Source organism: Corvus hawaiiensis, chromosome 16, assembly GCF_020740725.1.
Source record: "Corvus hawaiiensis isolate bCorHaw1 chromosome 16, bCorHaw1.pri.cur, whole genome shotgun sequence".
NCBI lineage: Eukaryota > Metazoa > Chordata > Aves > Passeriformes > Corvidae > Corvus > Corvus hawaiiensis.
In genome coordinates, this window is record NC_063228.1 from 9,805,183 (window position 1) to 9,826,340 (window position 21,158).

Sequence of the window (21,158 nt, forward strand, 5' to 3'; positions counted from 1 at the left end):
CAAAAATGGAAAGTTGTTCAAAAAAAATACTGATTTTTATGGTCTAAAATAAGGTTTAAGTGCAAACATCACAGAGCTTCTTAGCAGCCAGATAAAAATGAGAACCAGAGCACGGTATTTGGTACAACAGCTAGCAATATGATTCAACTTGCAAAGAAAAAATTGTTTAGGTATCAGCATAAAATTTCATAAATATGAAATGTGTATGAGAAAGATCAAGAATAGTCCCCATCTTTTATTAATTTTGCCTGGTTTTAAAGACTTGTTTTCTACTTTGCCCTGAGGAGCTATACTGCATTTTAAAATACAAAGACATGTATTGTAAATAATTTGCATTTTTCCTACATTAATTTAAAATTTCCCATAGCATAATTCTGACCGTGTGGCAAATTTACAAAAAATGCTCTGTAAAGTGCCTCTTCATTAGCAGTGCTGACTGGAACAAGTGGGCAGTAGAGGAACACGTTGGCAGCCGTACACTTTATTTTCCCTCACTTAGAAAAACACCAAAGCCCAAAGGAACCCCCGCTGCAGCTGCCCACATGTGAAAGTGTGAAACAAAGAACTGAAAGTGATTATTTGAATATATTTGGCCGTTGATTCGATGCCCTGATAACGGCATTTTACCCAAAGAAGACGATATTGACAGAGATAACTGGAATCAACACCTAGCACAAATAGAAGTGACGGGATCGTTTTGCAGAGGTTCCCAGAATGGAAGGAGCGGGCTGCGCGCTGCCCGTCTGCCCAACAGCCCCGCACACAAAGCTGGCAGCCTTCTCCTTCACTTCCCAGAGGGGGATTTTGACCCAGCAGAACCGGGACCACCCCGGGGGCTCTGAGCAACCTGGGCTAGAGGGAGGTGTCTCTGCCACGGCAGGGCGTGGCACTGGAAGATATGAAGGTCCTTTCCATCCCAAACCCTTTTGTGACTCCATGATGCTCGACTGAATTTCAGGGGAAGCCTGAGGAGTGTCCTGCATTTCCAGCTGTTTCTGAAAGCAGGTCTGAGGAGTTCCTCACCCCTCTGGGCACAAACAGCCTTTTCTGCACGGATCGGGGCGGGCACCAAGGAAACAGCGAGGTGCTGATGCCTCGTGTGAGGAATGCTCAGCAGAGTTTGGGTTTCGTGCTTAAGAAATGTAGGTACCCAGTAAAAAATAACCGAATCACAGGATACTCTGAGTAGGAAGGACCCACAAGAATCATCAATCCAGCTCCTGGCCCTGCACAGGACACCCCAACAATCCCACCCTGAGAGCGGCGTCCAAATGCTCCTGAAGATCTGCCAGCCTTGGGAGGGTGACCACTGCCCTGGGGAGCCTGTTCAGTGCCTTCACCCTATGGATGAAGAACCTTTTCCTAATATCTAACCCAAACCTCCCCTGGGAGAACGTCAGGCCATTCCCTCGGGTCATAATAAACACAAAATGATTGGAGAAGACCGGCTACTTCGCTTTACCGCACCACACCGCACGGGGAGAAGCGGAGGTTCAGCTGGCCGCAGCAGGAGCCCCTGTGTGGGATGCCGTCCCCCCCGCTGTGGTTTTCCATGGGTGGACATTTCCCTGTGGGACCCTCCTGTCCGCGCGCCTCGGGACCCTCGCGCGGGGGCGGGAAACCGCCCGGGCTGAAGGACCGCGCGCGCGGACCCGGCAGGGGGCGCTGTGGGGGCCCGCGCGCGTGCGCGGGAGCGGTGCCGTGATGGCGGCGCTGCTGGAGCACGAGAGCCAGATCTTCCTGGAGCTGTTCCACCGCGACGGGCTCGCCGTGTGCGCCCGCGGGCTCGGCATCGACCGCCTGCTGCTGCGCTTCCTGCGCCTCTACTGCGAGCCCGCCAGCCTCGTGCTCGTGCTCAACACCAGCCCCGCCGAGGAGGTATGGACAACTGCCAGCGCCCGCCCCTTCCCCTCCCGGCTGCTGCGAGCGCGTCCCGGGGGCGGCCGGCGGCTCTGTCGCTGCCCCGGCCAGCGGAGCGGCTCCCCGGGCTGGCGGGAGGGTGTGCGGGCTCCGGTGAGGGTAGCGCGGGGGGCGGGCCGGGCTCTGTGCACAGGCCCCGGCACAGAACCACTCAATGGGTCGGGTTGGTAGGGACCGCAGTGGCTCATCTGGTCCCACTTCCCTGCTCTGGCAGGGCCGTCCCAGAGCACACGGCACAAGACTGTGTCCAGATGGTTCTGAAATAGTTCCAGTGAGGGAAACTCCACGGCCTCCCTGGACAATCTGTCCCAGTGCTCGCTCAGTCACGGTGAAGAAGCTCTTCCTCGTGTTCAGGTGGAACTTCCTGGGCATCAGTTCCTGCCCGTTGCCTCCTGTCCCATCGCTGGGCCCTGCTCTGAGCCCTCCCTGCTCACACTGACAGACATTGGTCAGGTTCCCTCTCAGGCATCTCTTCTCGAGGCTGAACAGCTCCAGCTCCCTCAGCCTTTCCTCGCAAGAGAGAGGCTCCAGTTGCCTCACCCTCTTTGTCACCCTCTGCTCTAGCAGCTCCATGTCCCTTTGTCCTGAGGAGCCCAGAACCTGACCCAGCACTCCAGAAGTGTCTCAGCAGGGCTGAGCAGAGGGGCAGGGTCATGTTCCTGACCTGCTGGCTCAGCGATGGCTCGTTGTCCATCCCCAGGTCCCGGGGAAGCTGTCAAACCATGCACATTTGGGATCATGGCAGTTGAATTTCTACTCCTGCAGCACGATGAAGTCCTAATAACACTAATGAGCTAAAACAAGTATATAACTTATAAGTAACCGGTGAGGAGAAACAGGTGAAACATGCTGACAGGTTTGTCCCTACTTGTACAAAAAAAGGTTCTTTTTTCTCTGGAACCAGACAAATTTCCCACCATCAGGAAGGGGAGGTCTTTTTATAGCAACCATAGGTGAATAAAGATCACAGCTGTAGTTTATAAGATTAAGCTTGTTGTATATGATCTACCTGCTGTAGTCATCTAATGACAGGTGAGGGCACTAAAAGATGATCTTTTCCCAATTCTGTGTCCTTTAGGCAGTATTAAAATTGCATTTTCTCTGAAAACGAGCTATTGAAATATAAGAAAACGTAAGCTCCTTGAAGTGTCAGTTGCTCATTTTTATGTAAGTATTGTCTAGCTTTTCCTGACGATGTAGATTTTTAAATCACTCAGATGAGTGTGAAACTGAAGAAAGTATATCAAAAAAGAAAAAAATCATAATTCTGACTTCCTTTAGTATGTTATACTATCGTGTCTTTATTTGTTTTGGACAGCTCCACTCCTCAAAATTACCAGAGTATGTGTAATAAAGGTGCTTTTTGCATCCCTTTCCCTAGATACCACAATAATGTCTTGTGCTTTTATTGTATTTGGTTTAGGAGTATTTTATTGATCAGCTGAGGTCAGATGGAGTTGTTCATCTCCCTCGGCGCGTTACCAATGAAATCGCAAATAATACTCGATATGAGTTTTACACACAAGGAGGAGTCATCTTTGCAACAAGTCGGATCCTTGTGGTAGATTTCCTTACTGACAGAATTCCTGCCAATCTCATTACCGGTAAGAGCTTAATGAAATAAAGGTAAGAGTGTTCTGTTTGAAAATACACAAAGCTGAATTCTATATGAAGAGTTCTACTAACAGGTATTGAGGTTGAAGAGTTATTCTTTTTTTTTTTTTTGCCCCCACCAAGACTAAGGTAAAAGGAGCAAATATGTAGTTCTTTCATATTTTTAATTGGGTTTTTTTCTCTAAATTTGTTTGCCTTATTTAATCATACAGTTTAAAAAGGCTTTCAAAGAAGAATAATTGATTGCACTTGGTAAAATAGTGTCCTGTGGTCTTTTGGGCACTGGTCTATGATTAAAACTGATTTTAGATGTCATGCTTCATCAGCCACGCACACTACCTATTTTTCTGCATTAACAAATTATTCCTGATGACTTCTCATCAAAATATACCTCACTAATCTTTGTATTGACACACTTGGACACTATGCAAATAGCGGTATTACAAAGTAATGCTGTTACTGTGATTGTAAAGATTTTAGGAATAGCTTGCTACCTTTTTTTGTTGTTATATAGAAGCTATACACGGAAGATGTGAGAGTTACCCTTTCCTTCTCATGTTCTGTTCCCCTTCTCCCCCAGCCACTCTTGTTTTTATGTTTCTGTCTAAGCTGGAAACACTGTTACAGCCTGGAGAGCTGAAAAAAGAGATATCTGAGAGCCGGGGATATAAGAATATTTTACTCTTATCTAAGTGTTAACATCTTAGTGTTTAAACACAGCTGAATATTGTATGCTTAGAAGAATGTGAGTTTCTGCTTCAGAAGCTGTACCTCCTTCCTTTTAGTCCAGCTATAACAAGTTCCACTCTAAAACATTTAGAACAGTTTTATGCTGGAGTCAAAGAACACCAGATTTGTCAATTTTGGAATTTCTAAGTTCAAAAGAAGTGAATAGGTTTTCTGGGCAACCTGTGATAATTTCTCTTCTTCCCCTGAATCCTCCCTCTCTACCTTTCTACCCTACCAAAGAAGAAAATTTAAAAAAAACAAAAGAAAAAGATGAAAAGAAGAAATACACTGAAGTTTTAATACTGTTGCTGTCCTATAGTGCCACAGAGCTGTGACAGGTTTTGCATTGCCACCAGAGGTCGGTGTCAGAGCAGCTGCAATCGACTGGTGGCTTCATTCCCAGCCTCCCAACACCTGGGTCCGTGTGCCTTGTCTGTGTGTGAGATTGTACAACAAAACCAGCAAAATCTTGTAGTAGTATTTCATGAGGAGATAAAAGCAAAAGCCTTTCTAGGTGGTAAAAATGTCTTTTGTAAAATCAGTGTGAATTAACATCTGATGAACTCATAAATCCAGAAAAATGAAGATAATAAATTATCACTGCAGTAAAGCAGAATTATTCCTGGTGGTTTTAGCTGAGTAGAAATGATGTACCTGACAGCACAGTGAAACTGTTTCATATTGGTGTAATGAAAAGTGGCAAGTTGTTTCTACCAAGGCTTACAAAGCAGGTATGAACTCACTTCATAATCAGATATATATTGACTAAAAGCAGGAAAGTATTACAATAAACACAGTCTTACTGACCTCTTACAAATTGTGTTTCCTGTCATGTCCATGTGGAGTCACATTTTGATAAACTGGAAGTTGTTCAGAGATGGCTATGATTGTTACTGTGTACTGAAAAATTTGCTTCATAGGACAGGTCTAACAATATCTAGATAGTAAAATACCTTATAGTGGATTATTTCATGACTTAATCATGAATGGCAAGCAGTTATATGGAAGTCTTTTTTTCTGAATGTTTTTTCATTTAGCAAGCAAAGGCATGGTGCTGAGTTGAGGAGACTTGTTACAGAAATTAAATGCTTTGTAAGTTTGTCAGGCACAAGGTAAAACCTGTGATGTTTGATGTCCTTTGCTTCCATTTTAGAAAGGCATTTGTGATTCCACTGGAAACTGTGAACAGATACCACACAGGCCTCACTTCAGGAGGGGGAGAGGGAAAATAATGGAATGTGCTGTTTAACATGATTAAGCATGAGGAAAAAACAAGCCTTGGTTTAGCAGGTCTTGACTGACTGAACTGTGAACTCCAGAAGTGTTTGCTTCAAACATGTAATTAAATTAAACTGTTGGATTTCTCTTTTTTAATATGTGCTTGATAGATCTTTTATTCCTGCTACACCCATAGCCATGAAGAAAACTGCTTGTGTACTCATACATTTGATAATACTTGCTGTCCTTAAGTGTGAATATGACTGTCAGATGGGAGAGAAAAGCAAAATAAATGTTTTCAGAAGCTTTTTGATTATGTAAACACTTGAACTGTTACCAATGGAAGTTACTTGACAAGTCTGTAATTCCAGAATTTCTCTTAACAAAAGAATTCAACTATCACAGCCTCAAACATATCAAACTTTCTTTGTTGTAACAGTGTGTTATTTCATGCATTTGCTTTTCCTGCTTTTAAAAGGCTCAAGTTCAAGTTACGCCTCAGGAATAAAGAATTTTCTGAGCTGGTAAATCCTGCCACTCATGCACAAGCTTTTTTTTTTTTTTTTTTTTTTTTTTTTTTTTTTTTTAAAGGTGCATTATTAACCTAGTTCTGTTATTTGGCAGTTTCATGGTACTGAAACTGAGGAATCACTCATTTCAGCCCCAGAAAGTTTGTTTAACCCTCATTTTAGAAGACTTAAATTCTTAAATTCCTGTAATTAAAAGAACAGTAGAAGAATAAGACAGTTATGAGGAAAAATCTGAACAAACCTGTACGTTTCTGTGCTTTTTTTTAACTTGACTTTTTTTTCTTTTCCCAGGCATTTTGGTGTACAAAGCACACAGAATCATTGAGTCCTGTCAGGAAGCGTTTATCTTGCGACTTTACCGCCAGAAGAACAAGCAAGGCTTCATTAAAGCTTTTACAGATAATGCAGTTGCATTTAACACTGGCTTTTGTCATGTGGAAAGAGTGATGAAAAATCTTTTTGTCGGGAAGCTTTATCTGTGGCCAAGGTGAGGCACTTCTTTACTTCACTGGAGAGTTAAAACTTAGAGGAAAGATGAAGGATTTTACAGCGGGTTCCTAAGAAAACAAGGTCTATGCCGTCACACTGCTAATCTGTGTTCCCTCCTGTATTCCCAAACAAAAGTTTTTCAGTTTTTGACAGAGGTGGTGTTGACGATACTGAATTTCTGAACTATGTCTATAAAATAGACTCAAATTAACTCTATTAAGGACATGAACCTTATGGTAGAGCTGTTCTTTTAGTCAACAGAAATCACAGCAAAAAGTGACATTCTTAATAGTTTGAGAAAAGTTTCTCTTACTAAACAAGAGTATTTAAGCCATGAATTGACAGGAAAACAATCTTTCAGTTCTGCCATTCATGGAGGTGTTTCTTTCCAGCTGTGGTGAAACTCCCTGCATCTCTTTCTACATGTCAGATTTTTTTAATCTTTAATACACGTGTGTTGTGTATGAAGAATATTTCTTGATGACTGTTAAAAAACAAATTGCCAAGATGTGGTATGCACTGAGTCTTCAGGAGCAGATCCACAAATGGAACTTGACACTCTTTGATGACCCAGTCAGTGCTCTTGCACTGAGCAGGAGCTCTGCCCATTTGTTCCATTAGTCCAAGCTGGAATGTGTTTCACTCCATCTTAATGAACTGTTCCTCTGCATTGGAAATTCCTTAACAGTCTGTCTTTCAGTATCCCAGGGCAGTAGAAGTGGACATACTTAGGGTAGGAAAGGTTGAGTAGAAGCTCTCTAGATTTCCTTCCTTGACTCCCATGAAAAGACCTGGGGCTGCAGCATGCAGTAAGGGAAATGTCCATGGAGTTCCAGAGGTCAGCAGCCATCAGGTTGCCTGAGCCTCATCCTGCCAGGAACAATCAGCTGGCGTCTCTGGACCTGTGCAGCCAGAGTGGCTCAAGGACAGGGTTCCAAAAGGGATCTGCTGGTTATCATTGCAAGCTGGGAACATCACAGGATCTGCTGGTGCCACCATGGGATTTCAGAGAATTCATGAACCCCTTCTAGTTTCTCTCTTACAAGATTTTTTTGGCTTATTTTAATATTTGCTGTATGTGATGATGATGCAGAATCCAGTGCAGTAATTTTCCATGGATCATCCACCAGCACTATAGGCTCACATGACTAGAATGACTACAGTCATAATTGTGGAACAGATGGTTTTCTGAGGCTGTTCGTAAGATTGCAGTCTTCACATCAGTACAAACTTATTTTGGAATTAACTAACTTGCTAACATTTAAACCAATTGTAATTGTAGTTTATACGAACTTTTGAGTAATTCTAAGTCAAAACTATCCAAGTAAATCTTAAGAAGCTTTTTTTCTCTTAGATTTCATATAGCAGTGCACTCATTTTTAGAGAAGCATAAACCTGAAGTGGTGGAAATACACGTGGCAATGACCCCTGCTATGCTTGCTATCCAGACTGCAATCCTGGACATTCTGAACGCATGTCTGAGGGAACTCAAACGTTATAATCCAGCTCTTGAAGTAGAAGATCTATCATTAGAGAATGCTATTGCTAAACCTTTTGACAAGGTAACCATTTTGATTGTTCTGCAGTGTATAACTAACAGGATGTAGATCTCTGAAGTGCCTGCCACTTTTTCTGCAAACAGAAATGTTATTTGCAAGATAAATAACCAGCAGCAGCTGAGTATTCTCCCATGACATGTTTGTTACTGGTACAAGGGGACGTAATGGTGATGTGACAGTTGCCAGTAGGGTTTGTATGTATTGGTATTGTTGTTCTTCCTTCATTTCTGAAATCCCAACAGTAAAAATATCCGAATTCATGGTTATAATAATAATTGTGGCTGCTGTTATTAAAAAGACAGCTGCAGCTTCAGCTCAGAATACTTTGGAGATACATATCAGTTATTGCCACACACATACTTCCCTTTTCCTTTTGAATTTCTTGCCTGTGTTTTTTATTTTTTCTAGTAGGAGAAGCACTGTATATAATAGACAATATGCACATGCATGTATCTGCTGTATCTTTAATCATTATATATGTCAGTAACTGTGTGGTGTTTGTTATTTTTGGCAGATCTGCAATCTTTGGCAAACAGGCTTTCTTTAGGGTGAAATCAATAGTCACAGTGCAACACAGTTATTGGTTAACTGTGATGTAATCTAGATGGAAGGCCTTCTGTACTTTAAATATTTGAAGATTTTTTCTTGAGCTCTATAAGTTGTACATCTTCATGGTACCCGTCTTATTTTGGAAACTAAATGACATTAGAATGGTTTTTGCTCTACCTAAGTAAAGGACACTGGATACTAAATACAACAGGCCAGTACCAGTAAAATAAGGGTGGTTTTTAAATTTAACCAGTATTTTATTATGAGATAGAAAGGAAAAAATTTACTGAAAGCATTAAATTGTATACATCTGCTAATTGCTGAAATGTTTTTCATAAAGACATCTATATTACATTAGCTTTGCTAAAATACGGTAACTTATATCAAAACAAGTATCTCACCAGCACATCTTTATATTTTTTTAACCAGTACCATCCCCTGTAAAATAAGAGAAAAAGTGCATTTTCAGCTTGGTTAGAAGCTATAATACAATACTGTATGTTTGACACTCCGAACTTTCCAATTTATATTTCCAGACAATACGTCACTATTTAGATCCTCTCTGGCATCAGCTTGGAGCTAAGACAAAGTCTTTGGTCCAGGATTTGAAGATCCTCCGTACTTTGCTACTGTATCTAACCCAGTATGATTGTGTCACTTTCCTTAATCTCCTGGAGTCACTGAAAGCAAGTGAAAAAGCTTTTGGTGAGAATTCAGGTAAACAGAATAACCACACAAGTTAATGCATGAAGCAGTGCAGTGTTGATGTTTTTAATTAACATTCCCAAACATATGAAGGTATCTAATTGGGTTTTACATAACCAGCCATAAGGACGTAGGTTTTTATTGACAGATAATTCTTTCATCTTCCCACTTAACTGCTGTTACTTAACAGTGTGAGATTTGCATCACATTTCTGTCTTTTATTAAGCTGGTAATTGCACAGCAAGCAGGTAGGGCAGGTATTCCAGCTTAGAGATCTGGGGCTTTTACTGCAAAGGGTTGAAACACATACACATTGCAGATGTCAAACTACTACTGCTTCCTTCTCATTTCCTCTCCAGGCTGGCTATTCCTTGACTCCAGTACTTCAATGTTTGTGAATGCTCGAGCTCGAGTTTATCGCACTGCAGATGAGAAACTGAATCAGAAAGGCAAATGCTCTGAAAAACGTGATGTAAAAAAGGAAAATGGTACTGATCATTCCTAATTTTAAGTTTGAGAGTGTCACACAATTCCAAGTGCTTTGCATATTATTACTTGTGCTCTGGTTCCCTGCATGAACTTCCACAGCTCGGGATCTCAGTCTGTTAGCTGGGATTAACTGAGACATAATCTTAGTTCCAAAAGCATATAATAAACAACATGGAAGAGTCAGGAAGAAGTAGGGGATTCTCCTAAGCTTGCTCAGCTGATCACTGGGAGAGCTTTTGTGGAATTTTTCTTGCATTACATTGGTGTTTAGCTTCATCTTTATTATCTTATGTAAAAGAGTAGGAGGCTGTGGTTGCTTTTATTAAAAAATATATTCAGGAGTTTCAGAATTGAAGAATGAGTGAATATTTCAGCTTTTTGCTTCACAAAAGCACTTATCTCCATTTTTAAATTTAAGAGTGTTCTCCATCTCATTAGCATAACAAGTTGCATGTGTAGGCTGTTGAATATCATATTTGCCAACAAGCATCGCACTATTGACATCTTACCACTGATTTAAAGTCTAAAGGATATTTTGGCTGCAAGAACTGCTATGTTCAATCTTACTTTGTTTCAGAACTGAAAAGGGAATTGGTTCTAGAAAGTAACCCCAAATGGGAAGCTTTGAGAGAAGTACTGAAAGAGATTGAAAATGAGAATAAGAACAGTGACAACCTTGGTGGTCCAGGTGAGAGAATACTAAATGATGTAAGCTTTCACGGTGCTTCTACTGGTTTGTACTTGTACTTGATCTTGGAGAGAAGGAACTAATTCTTTTCTGTAGTTTTATCAAAGAGCTAGTTTAAATTTAGTAATTTGTGGCCTTAAGATGAGGGACTTAAGTACATTATGTACATAAACTATGTAAAATATAAACTCTTATTAGGTCTTTCTCTAAAAGAGAAATGCTGTTCGTTCCTGCAATGCAATACTTTTTAAAAAAGAACCTACATTATTCTGAAAAAATATTTTAAGTTACATTTCAGTATTGTACTGACACCTTAGTTCCAAGCCAAATACAACTGATGTGGAAATTTGTAATAAAGGTACCATTCATTCATTTCTTAAGTTTGGGTTCAAAACAAAAATAGGGGTTCTGCCTTATGCCCTTTCTAACTTGCACATTCTTCTCATGCACCTGAAAATTTGCTTCTCATGAGTTGCATATAAATGAGGTAGAGATTAGGAGGAAGGGAAGAGAGTCTTAACTGCTTTGCTGCCTTTCCTATTTTAGGGCTTTTCATTCCCTTAAAATTTAGCAAGTTTTATTTTAGGAAATAGTAAGGGTAAAAAAGTGCTCTTTTCTCCCACCCACTGTGTTCTGACTCTGGTTAAGAACTGTCTCTCTCACCTAGTGTTGTAGGAGTTTATCTGAGTCAGCTCGTGGAGAATTGTTATTCACAAATGTCAATAATACTGTGTGGAACATGTTTTGTAGACTCTCTAACGCAGCTGACAAATTAGAGTGGTCTAAATTAAGTTCTCTCTTATTCCACATCTTAAAAAATGAATAGTTGTTCGAATATGTTTCAACACACACTGTATCTGCCTCATTTCCAATGGTCAGAAGGAAAACTTTACAAATTTAGATATTGTAAGAATAAGGAATGCTGAACTTCCACTATTCTTCTCTGATCTTATTTGGTATAAAAAGCCATGCAATTTAGATTCTCTCAAAGTCCAGAGCAACTGTGGCAGCCGAATGTCAAGGCATTTGGCAGGCATAGTGCTTGGATCAGGGCAACCCACTGGCTTGGGAGGTGCTTGTAGCTGGATAAGAAGCACAGCACTACAGGCTGTAAACATGGTATTGTTTCTTGACTGCAGGGCAAGTGCTCATTTGTGCCAGCGATGATCGAGCCTGTGCACAGCTCAGGGAGTATATTATTGCTGGAGCAGAAGCTTTTTTAACAAGACTGTATAACAAAACCTTCGGAAAGGAGGAGAAAGCTGGAGAAGTGTGGATTAAGGACAGAAAAGCCATCAAGTCCAAAGGAAATGCCAAACCTGACACAGGGCCTCAAGCCAAGAAAGCCAAACTCACAACTTCTTCAAAACAAAATAAACACAAGAAGCAGCAAGACCGGACTATAATTGAAATGATAGGGAAAACGGAGGAGGAAAAGAGAGAGGAGGTTGAGGTGGAAGACAACCAAGAATTAAGTAGTAGCCAAGAAGCCAACACTGAAGAGACCATTCCTGAAGATTTTGATGTGAACTTGCCCTCAGATTGTTACTATGGGATTTTCAAGGACCCACTGACGATTATCCACCCGCTGCAGGGGTGTGGGGATCCCTACGCGCTCACTCGGGTGCTGCACGAAGTAGAACCCAGATATGTTGTGTTATATGATGCAGAACTCACTTTTGTTCGGCAGCTGGAAATCTACAAGGCAAGCAGGCCTGGAAAGCCTTTGAGGCAAGTTGACTTGGCCAGGGCAATTCCAGTCTGAAAAAAAAATTTAAAAGTGCACTGCCAGCAGTTAGTGCAGAGCATGCTGCTGTTCATTTTCATTAGATACCTTTTAGTTCCTATTTAGCCCTGAAGTTTAAACAAAAGCATAACATCTGGTGTAACCAAAAGATAATTTTTACTTTCCAGCAGGTATTCAGTCCCTTAACAGCAGAAGCATATCTGCTAAAAAAAAAAACAATTCCAAGACCTCTGCTTCGATGATTTTAGTGGCAGTAAATCATTTTGAGGTGGTGTAGTCTCATTTTAAACCATCTCTGAAGATAGGATTTTTAAACAAAAGGATTCATTTTGGGTTTAATTCATTTTCACATTCCTGATGTTCATCATGCTGAAGACCAGTAATTCAGAAACTGTAACAGAAAAACAAGTAAAGGAAAACACAATAAAGAAAACGAGTATTTGCAGTTATAGCATTTGCTGACCGAAAGATCAACACATTGGGTATATGTATTTAATATGCCTGGAAATTGCAAAACTCAGTTTTATAAATAAATGTCACATACTAATTAAAAATACAGAAAACTTAAAATTTAATATACTATTAACTAACTTGTCAGGCATTTACTGCTACTAATCTTAAATTTATTGGTTGTGGATTTTTTAACTTAACACAAAGTTTTGTGACCTCTTTTCTTTTTTTCTCTTTTATACCTACAGAGTTTATTTCCTCATATATGGGGGCTCCACGGAAGAGCAGCGCTACCTCACAGCTCTGAGGAAGGAGAAGGAGGCCTTTGAGAAACTTATTCGGTAACACAATTCGTTTAACTGCCTTTATAATTAGTGTTTCATGTAATTCCTCAATATGCTGACATTTTAAATAGAGTGAAGTTCTTAACTGTGTGAAGGCTTTAAATAAACTTTTAATTCAATTCTTTTTTGTATATAAAGAGTACTTTCCTATTGAGAATCACCAGAAAGTCAAAACCTTCCTTTTCAAAGCACCTGGTGTTTTGTTTAATAATTTTAGCAGGATTCAATATTAACTTAAAGGCTAAACAGCATCACTTGGATTTTTTCTTAATTGTCTGTGGAGTTCAGTTGTGTAATTGTGTTTTTGCAGGTAACATTTCTTGTAAGATAATTTCTGAAGCTTTTATAACCTAAGTCAATTGGGGAAGCAAAACAATTTCTATTTCCTTAGACTGTATAAGACAGTGTTTTTACTGACAGTGCCTTCTCAGTGGGTTACAGTGCTATTACTAGTCGTTAGTTCCTTCATAAAAGGAAAAACCTAGTAAAATCTAGTAAATTGCATTTCTGATTGGATTTACATTTAGTATTAAACTATATATAATGTTACATCTGGATGGGTACTGAAGTATTTCAGTCTCCTTTATTCCTACATTTGCAGTTTTTATTGTGTGTTTGTTTGTGGTTCCTTAGAGAGAAGGCCAGCATGGTTGTTCCTGAAGAAAGAGAAGGACGAGATGAAACAAACATAGACCTCCTCAGAGACGCTAGACCTGCCTCTGTCTCTGCTGACACACGCAAAGCAGGTGAGCAGGTCCTACGTCAGGTTTCCAGCCCAGAGCTTTCCAAAAGTCCCAGAACTATTGCACTTTAAATCCCTCTCAAAGCACCTGGGGCAGACACATGTCATACATTGGCTCTGCAGTCTTCATGCTAAAGAAACATTATTTCCCAGTGACAACAAACTGTGGTTTCCTTTGAAAATACAGCTTATTGAAGTATTTGACCATCAAGGCAGATACCATTTGGATTGTTTCTAGGTAGATTGTTGGTTATGAGACTGTCTTGTGCTGCTTGTAGGAAGAGAAATTAAAACATGGAAACTGAGGTCTACAGATGGTCAAAGAAAGTGTTGTCCTTGAGCTAGTAAATGTTGGGGACTTTTCATCTTGGCAAAACATGCTGCCTGGGTAAACAACTGCACATTGTGGGTTTGATCACTTTCTTTGCAATAAAGCATCCTTTTTCTTTTGTTGCAATTCTAACCACATTTTTGTTGTTTTCCTGTGACGTGTGTACTGTGCCTCTGCCTGTTTTTCTTTGCTGTCATTTCTGTAATCCTGCTCTCCTTTGCCATATGCTCTCTAATCTTTGCTATTCCATCTTTTGTGGCCTCAGTGCTGCAGTCTCTTTATGTGTCCTTCTGCAGATCTGTAGAGGCCAACACATAATTCCTTTAATAAAGAACTGTATTTCTGTGGGAAACAGCTGCAAATAAAAAGGATCAGCTTCATTATCTTGTTTTGCAGGCAGCCTTTTAAAGATTTCTCTGATTCATTTAAATAATTTTCATCTACGGCTTAATGTATTTCATTGTCACCTATACAAAGCTTACAGCAAGTAGCATGGTAGTTCTATTAAGCTGCAGAGCATGCCCCATAAACTACAGTATATAATTAGGCAAGTCATTTTTCTCTATAACAGTTAAAAATTAAACGAAGTCTGGATTTATTGTAGTGCTGAATTTGAGGTATAACTTAAGATGAGAAGTCCATCCATTGCAGAAGCCTTGGCAGCACACAGGAAAAAAACTGGAGCAGGAGGTGCCAAGTATGGGGATAACTGTGTTTATTTTGCTCTGTAGGTGGACAGGAACAGAAGGGTGTTCAGCAAGCCGTAATCGTGGATATGCGGGAATTCCGTAGTGAGCTTCCATCACTGATCCATCGCCGTGGGATCGACATTGAGCCTGTGACTTTGGAAGTTGGGGATTATATTCTAACTCCTGACATCTGTGTGGAGCGGAAGAGTATCAGCGATCTGATTGGTTCCTTAAACAACGGCAGGCTGTATGCACAGTGCGTTTCCATGTGCCGCTACTACAAGCGGCCAGTTCTCCTCATTGAATTTGATCCTAACAAATCCTTCTCCTTGATCCCACGAGGCTCTTTACAGCCGGAAATTTCCAGCAATGATGTTACTTCTAAACTAACCCTTCTTACACTGCACTTCCCAAAGTTACGAATCCTGTGGTGTCCCTCTCCCCACACTACTGCTGAACTGTTTGAAGAGTTGAAACAAAACCAACCCCAACCCGATGCAGAAACAGCGATGGCTGTCACCGCAGATTCCGAAATTCTCCCTGAGTCAGACAAGTACAACCCTGGGCCTCAGGACTTCCTGTTAAAAATGCCAGGGGTTAATGCAAAAAACTGCCGTGCCCTAATGACCCACGTTAAAAGCATTGCAGAGCTGGTGACACTGTCCAAGGACGAGCTCTCCAAGATTTTGGGTAATGCTGCCAATGCTACACAACTCTTTGACTTTATTCACCTGACCTATGCAGAGGCACTAGCGAAAGGAAAAAGCAAAAGATGACTCATGAGATTGTTCAATACAGAGCACAGATAAGCTTTTCTGGCACAGTACTTTGGCAAATACATGAAATATTTTAATAAATGCCCCCTCTAAGATAACCAGCTGTTTCTTGCTAATGCTGTTCCATCAGTTTTAACATGTGAGTTAATTATTACTGAAGGCAAGTTTCAAGAGGAAAAAATATTTTTAATAGAGAAATGTGAATTATTTTTATTCTTTTTAAAGCACTTTAACCAGTTCTGTAACACCACTGAATTAACGGAATGAAGTTTTTCACCAAGACCATAAGAATTAAGTGCTAAGATTAACTGATAAAGGTGTTTTCTTGTGAAAGTTATGATGTCTTGTTCAAGCTAAAGATGTGCTGTGTTCTGATTAGTCTGTGTGACCTGCTGCATGATACAACACTGCTTTTGCTATTTTTAATGTCTCAAGCTCTGGCAACTTCCAGTTTTCGATTGACAGTGATGGAGCTATTTGAAACACATCGTGGTCTTTACTCAGGAGTTTGTTTACAATATACTTGGGCTGAATCCTGAGTTTTAGAGCATGACCATAAGTCTTTGTCACATTAAAATACATTCTTATGCTATGCTCTACATTATGCTTGCTTACCTTACTGCCCATTATACTTTTTGCCATTCCAAAGCCAGTACAGCTCAGTGTTGCTAAATTTTGCAAAGTGCTTTCCTTTGGTCTGACTGGATAGAGATTCTGTGGTGCCACAATGCAACTTAATTTTGAGTGTGCCTTACTTATACTTTTAAGAGGCTTTGTTTTTTTACTCAGTTTTGATAGCTCTTTCACATCTTTCACTGGAAAGTGAAAAATCTGGGCATACCATTGGCACTGTTCCTTTATACCAAAGAATATTTCCTTTTGTAAAATGCAGTAGTTTTCTAAGCAAGGTTTTCCAAAGGTGTTGAAAGTTCTTCCAGTATTGGCTTCTTTTGTGTCCTATTGCACTTGCATTTTTGTGTCTCAAATCAACTGTCTGTCAATAAACTCAGTAAAGCCAGTGTCACGTAGAAGATAATATTTGTAGCATTTTGTGTGGCAAAAAGAGGGAGAAGTTTGTGAATGTGTGTATTGTTAAATTATATATTCTACATTGAACTTTGATACAACTGTGTAACAAACTGCCATTGCCAACAAAAGGGTTGGTCCAGTGTCATTCCATGCTAATGTATTTACATTTGCTATTTACAAAACCTTTATCTGTGACTTGCACATGTGTTTGTACAATTCTAATGGGAACAACTGATCAAAAGTATCTCCTTCATGAAAGGAGAAAATATTTTTTGTGTCCAGTTTTGGTAAAAACTGTACTGTGCACTTTCAGGTATAATGTTTATTGTGCATTTTAAGTGTGAATTATGAATTGTTAACTTTATTCTATGGCAGAGCCGTGACAAATTTCCAAGGGAACATTTTGCTGCAGATGCAAATTTTAGTATTAAATACACCCATAATGAAATTGAAATTTGTTATTTATCTTGTTTTTCATTTGGCTGTATTGATATAGGAACATCTTTCTTTTTAGTGTGTGGTTTACAATCCAGATCGTAGGGTTTCTATTGCCCTAGATTCTGATTTATGTAATATGAAAAGAAGTTTTTCCATGAGACTTTTGCTTATTCAAACTAATGTTCACAGATATGCTTAGGGTTGAGAATGCCTGCAACGTGGTGCTAAGAGAACTGAAAATCAGAGTAAGATCATAACTGTCCTGAGTGCATGGCCTGTAGAGCCTGATTCAGAAAAGGGGAGCTGACCAGCCTTTGAGAACAAGCATTGTTTGTGCAGTTGCATCATTAGGGTGTTCCATGAACTGTGAGTCTGGGGTTTTTCACAGATGCTGCCTCAGCTCTGTCAGTAAGGTTTGGGGTTTTTGCATTGATGTGTATGGGGTGAAAATGAAGGGTATAGTAAGAGGTGATAAAGTTGTAACTTTGTATTGTGTGCTAGGTCAAAGTTAAATAATGCAATTAAATAATTATTTGCTAAATATTTGGATGAAATTGCCTTTTGCTTATATGTGTGGAATTTTTGTAAAGCATTTCCTTTTGCTTTCTCTATGCAGGATTTGCCTTTTTCTCTGAAACAGCCACAAGTAACATTGTTGCATGTTATTATTGCTCCTGTACTTTGGCATTTCACTGTATTAGGTTCGATTGCCAGTTGGAGCTGTGTCCTCCTGGGACAGCAGGTATGGATTTTCTCCCAGGTGGAAGAGGTCCTGTGTCCTGAAACCACTTCTCCCTGAAATACCCAAGCCAAAGGCTCTTCTTGAACGCAATCACAACACAAAGTTGGGTGAACAATGAAAATCCTGGCTTTGGGGTGTTCTTTAGCTCTCTTTCATCAACAGTCATGGAATCTTGTCATTGCTGATGTTTTAAATTCATGCTTTTTTTATTTTAAAAAGTAAACACAAACACCCCCTGCCTTCACTTTGGGAGTGTCTCAGCTTCTTCCTTATCCCAAACCAAGACTTCACATTGCCAGGTCCCTCAATAGCTGAAGCCCCGCTGTGTGGGGTTCACATGCTATAGAGAAGTTGCCAAGTTGCTCCTTTCTGCAGCTTCTGGGCTTTGATCACACAAGAGTTCTTCTAGAATAACCACATAACCTCTTAGGAGTAAATGCAGCTTATATTAGCAAATATATTTAGCACAGGATAGATGAAGCTGTAGTCCCTGTGTTTAAGTTACCTGGATACTATTCCTGCTCGTGGGGACACTTGCAGTTCCGAGCTACAGCTGCAAAAGGAGGCTTTGCTGGCAGTATTGTCACTGTGCAGTCCCTAACCAGAGCAAACTTTACCTGCAAAATTACTTCTGCATGAGCATGTAAAGTAGGGCTTTTTTGGTAGCAGCTAGATTGATTGCTTTCAAAACTTAAATGTAAGCTAGTTGACCAGAAATCCACACAGTTTATAAAATATGTAGCTATGTTGTTAAAAACAGTGACTCTTTTGGGAAGTGGAAAAGTTTAAGTGTGAGGATTGTTGTGATTGTGATTTCTCATTTGCAGAGTGATAGTACAACCACAAATAACTTCATTTTTAAGAATTAAAATATTTGTCTCTAAAGCTTTCCTTAGTCAGGATTCCAATTCCAACTGCAGAATAGAATCCAAAACCAAACATCTGCCAAAAAATAATTATTAAATGGATACATTACTTATATGCCAAACAGCATTAAGAATGTAACTGTGGGTCATTAAAGAAACTTGTCCTGTTTCCAGTATTTCAGGCTCCATGAGCTGTATTTACAATCCTTTCATAAGGACCATTTTAGGATAAAATTCTCCTTAGCCCTTACTCAAAGGTAACCTAAATTAAATTAAATTCATATTCAGTTGATCTGTTTTGTAAAATATGTGATTTTAAGAAATGCAAGTAGGGTCAGAAACCAAAATGTTCAGAAACCATTGCTCCAGCATTTTGTAATACTTTGTCATTATAACTTATTTCATATGTTCACTCTTCATGTAATAGCAAGAATTTTGGATATTTGCAGAATTAAACTAAGAATAAACCCTTTTATGTGCTTCATATGAAGTCTTTAATATCTTGTTAACTGTTAGGTACCTTCTTGCATTGAAAATACACTTACCAATAGTATTTGCACTTTCTTAATTTGCATGTTTTGATAAGGTTGTACAAGGAAATATTCAAGTGTTTTAAAGTTTCGGTGCCATTTTTTATTTTGAGTACAAAATGTTAGGAGTTCATCTCCCAGACTTTTCAATACAAATAGGCTGGCCATTTTTTCATTTGAATTTTGATCTAGATTTTGAAAGCTTCTCCTCAATAATTTAGAAGGAAGAAATATCCTCAGTCACAATCTTGAAAATGGGGAAGAACTGTTCAGTAGCTTGGTTAGCCAATACTTAGCTTAGAGGTGAATTCTTACTGAAGTTAGTGAGAGTAACCAGGGCTGCTACGCTGCTATGGTGATTTGTTGTCTAAACAGAACATGTTGCTGCAATATATCAAAATAGGCCTGTGTATGTATTAATTTTAGTGTCTTTTTTTAAAAAACATGGCAAAATTGCCTTAATCCACAACTGCTATAAGACAGCCTTCCTAGGAATATTAAATCAGGGCTAAACAGATACCATTTTCTCAGCTTGCGTTTTACCCCAGTTCTGTCTGTGAGAGCTTCCCTCTATAAATAAAAGCATAGTTTTCATTTCTAGGGTCCTCTGTTCCTCAGTGTTACTTCTTTTTTCTTTCATCTTGATCATCTCCTATCAAAGAGAAGGAGCTCAGAGTTATTAAACAGCTGGCATTGTTTCCAAGCTGGTATTATTAGTCAGCAGTGCAAACTTGTTCTTGGACTCTCAGCTTCTTCCTCAGCTCTCAGAATGGCACTTAGACGATTCTCATTTTTATTCTTTTTTGTTTGTGAAAACACAGCAGCTACGTGGCAAAAGTTTTTGGAACTGACTTGCCTTTTTTACTGTAACCTTTCTCGGGTAAGTTCAGATCACAATCAATAGTCAAAAAACCACACATAAGTCTTCCTGTTTATGAGATGCTAAGGTTTACCATGAGCTAGGTCCAAAGAAAACTACATACAGTTTCAGAAACTGTTAAGGTGGGACTACTGAGTAAAGGATTTTAGCCAGGAGCCAGAGAGTAAGTTTATAATTTTGAGGGTAGAATTTTCAGAATCACTACTAAATTGACCACATATGTACAATAAATTTATTAAGGGTTTTATTTTAAAATCACCATTCATATCTTTAGCTTCACTTTGATAAATAGTTCAATGAATTCAAATTTCATCCCCCTGAACTCAGAAAACTTGGAACTTTACATAATTGAATTAGCAAGAAGAGAAACAAATTCCCACCTATAAATCCAGTGCAATAGCTCTCGTTTCTCTCTCCTTAGTGGCTATTACCTGTTGTCCACAGAAATATGCTAACCTTCAAATTTCAAGCACATACAAAACCATCTCCAAAGTGATTCAAAGCTCAGGAGTTTTCCCAGTGAAATTGGCACATGAAGCCTAAACTTGACAAGGCTGCATTTCAGCTCCCCTAAAAATAGGCAGCATAGTTCTAATTTGAGCTTTTTGCATAGAGCCCTGCAGTTCCATGAGGATACACAGCGGGACACGTGCATTATCCCTCCTCTGAACATCCTCTTCAGTGAATGCAATGTCCCAGCAATGTCCCAGCTGTGCAGCTGTGTAGTGGAGATCCGTGTGTCCTATACTCACAGCATCATTTAGCACTGAATTAAGTAACATCTTACAGTTTCTTCATCACTTTTTTGTTGTGAAAATGTAAATTCTTGTGAATTTACATTATTCTCAGATTCTCTATTCATCTTTTATCTTTCTTCTGGTTTTCCTCTGGAATTTTCTGATTTATTTCTTTTTCACATCTCTTATCCTAATCATGACTGTCTGTATTCTTGTCCTTTTGTTTCCCTTCAAGAATGCTGCTTAAATATTGTTGCAATTTGTGATGTCTGTTGAGCAAAAATAACACTGAATTCTTTGCAAGACTGGCTGTACTGGAGCCTTGTCCAGTATTTAATATCCAGGGACTTACATAAAAAAAGTATTG

At 39.6% G+C, this 21,158-nt stretch overlaps 1 protein-coding gene across 1 annotated transcript; it reads left to right on the forward strand.

Moving 5' to 3' along the window:
• The first annotated feature begins 1,682 nt into the window (after positions 1 to 1,682).
• On the forward strand, positions 1,683 to 18,785 carry ERCC4 (ERCC excision repair 4, endonuclease catalytic subunit). Its single transcript, XM_048320984.1, has 11 exons — positions 1,683 to 1,878; positions 3,344 to 3,524; positions 6,303 to 6,498; positions 7,855 to 8,062; positions 9,145 to 9,325; positions 9,673 to 9,801; positions 10,380 to 10,490; positions 11,630 to 12,221; positions 12,936 to 13,028; positions 13,665 to 13,777; positions 14,836 to 18,785. Exons 1-11 carry the CDS (start codon positions 1,705 to 1,707, stop codon positions 15,567 to 15,569), a joined length of 2,712 nt encoding a protein of 903 aa, XP_048176941.1. The 5' UTR covers positions 1,683 to 1,704; the 3' UTR covers positions 15,570 to 18,785.
• The last annotated feature ends 2,373 nt before the right edge of the window (positions 18,786 to 21,158 follow it).

Bases quoted from the DNA above. Each gene is read 5' to 3' on its own strand.
- ERCC4 (XM_048320984.1), top strand. From the start codon at position 1,705: ATGGCGGCGCTGCTGGAGCACGAGAGCCAGATCTTCCTGGAGCTGTTC. The intron at 9,326-9,672 runs GTAAACAGAATA...TTTCCTCTCCAG, and splicing joins AGCTTTTGGTGAGAATTCAG to GCTGGCTATTCCTTGACTCC. The intron at 9,802-10,379 runs GTACTGATCATT...ACTTTGTTTCAG, and splicing joins TGATGTAAAAAAGGAAAATG to AACTGAAAAGGGAATTGGTT.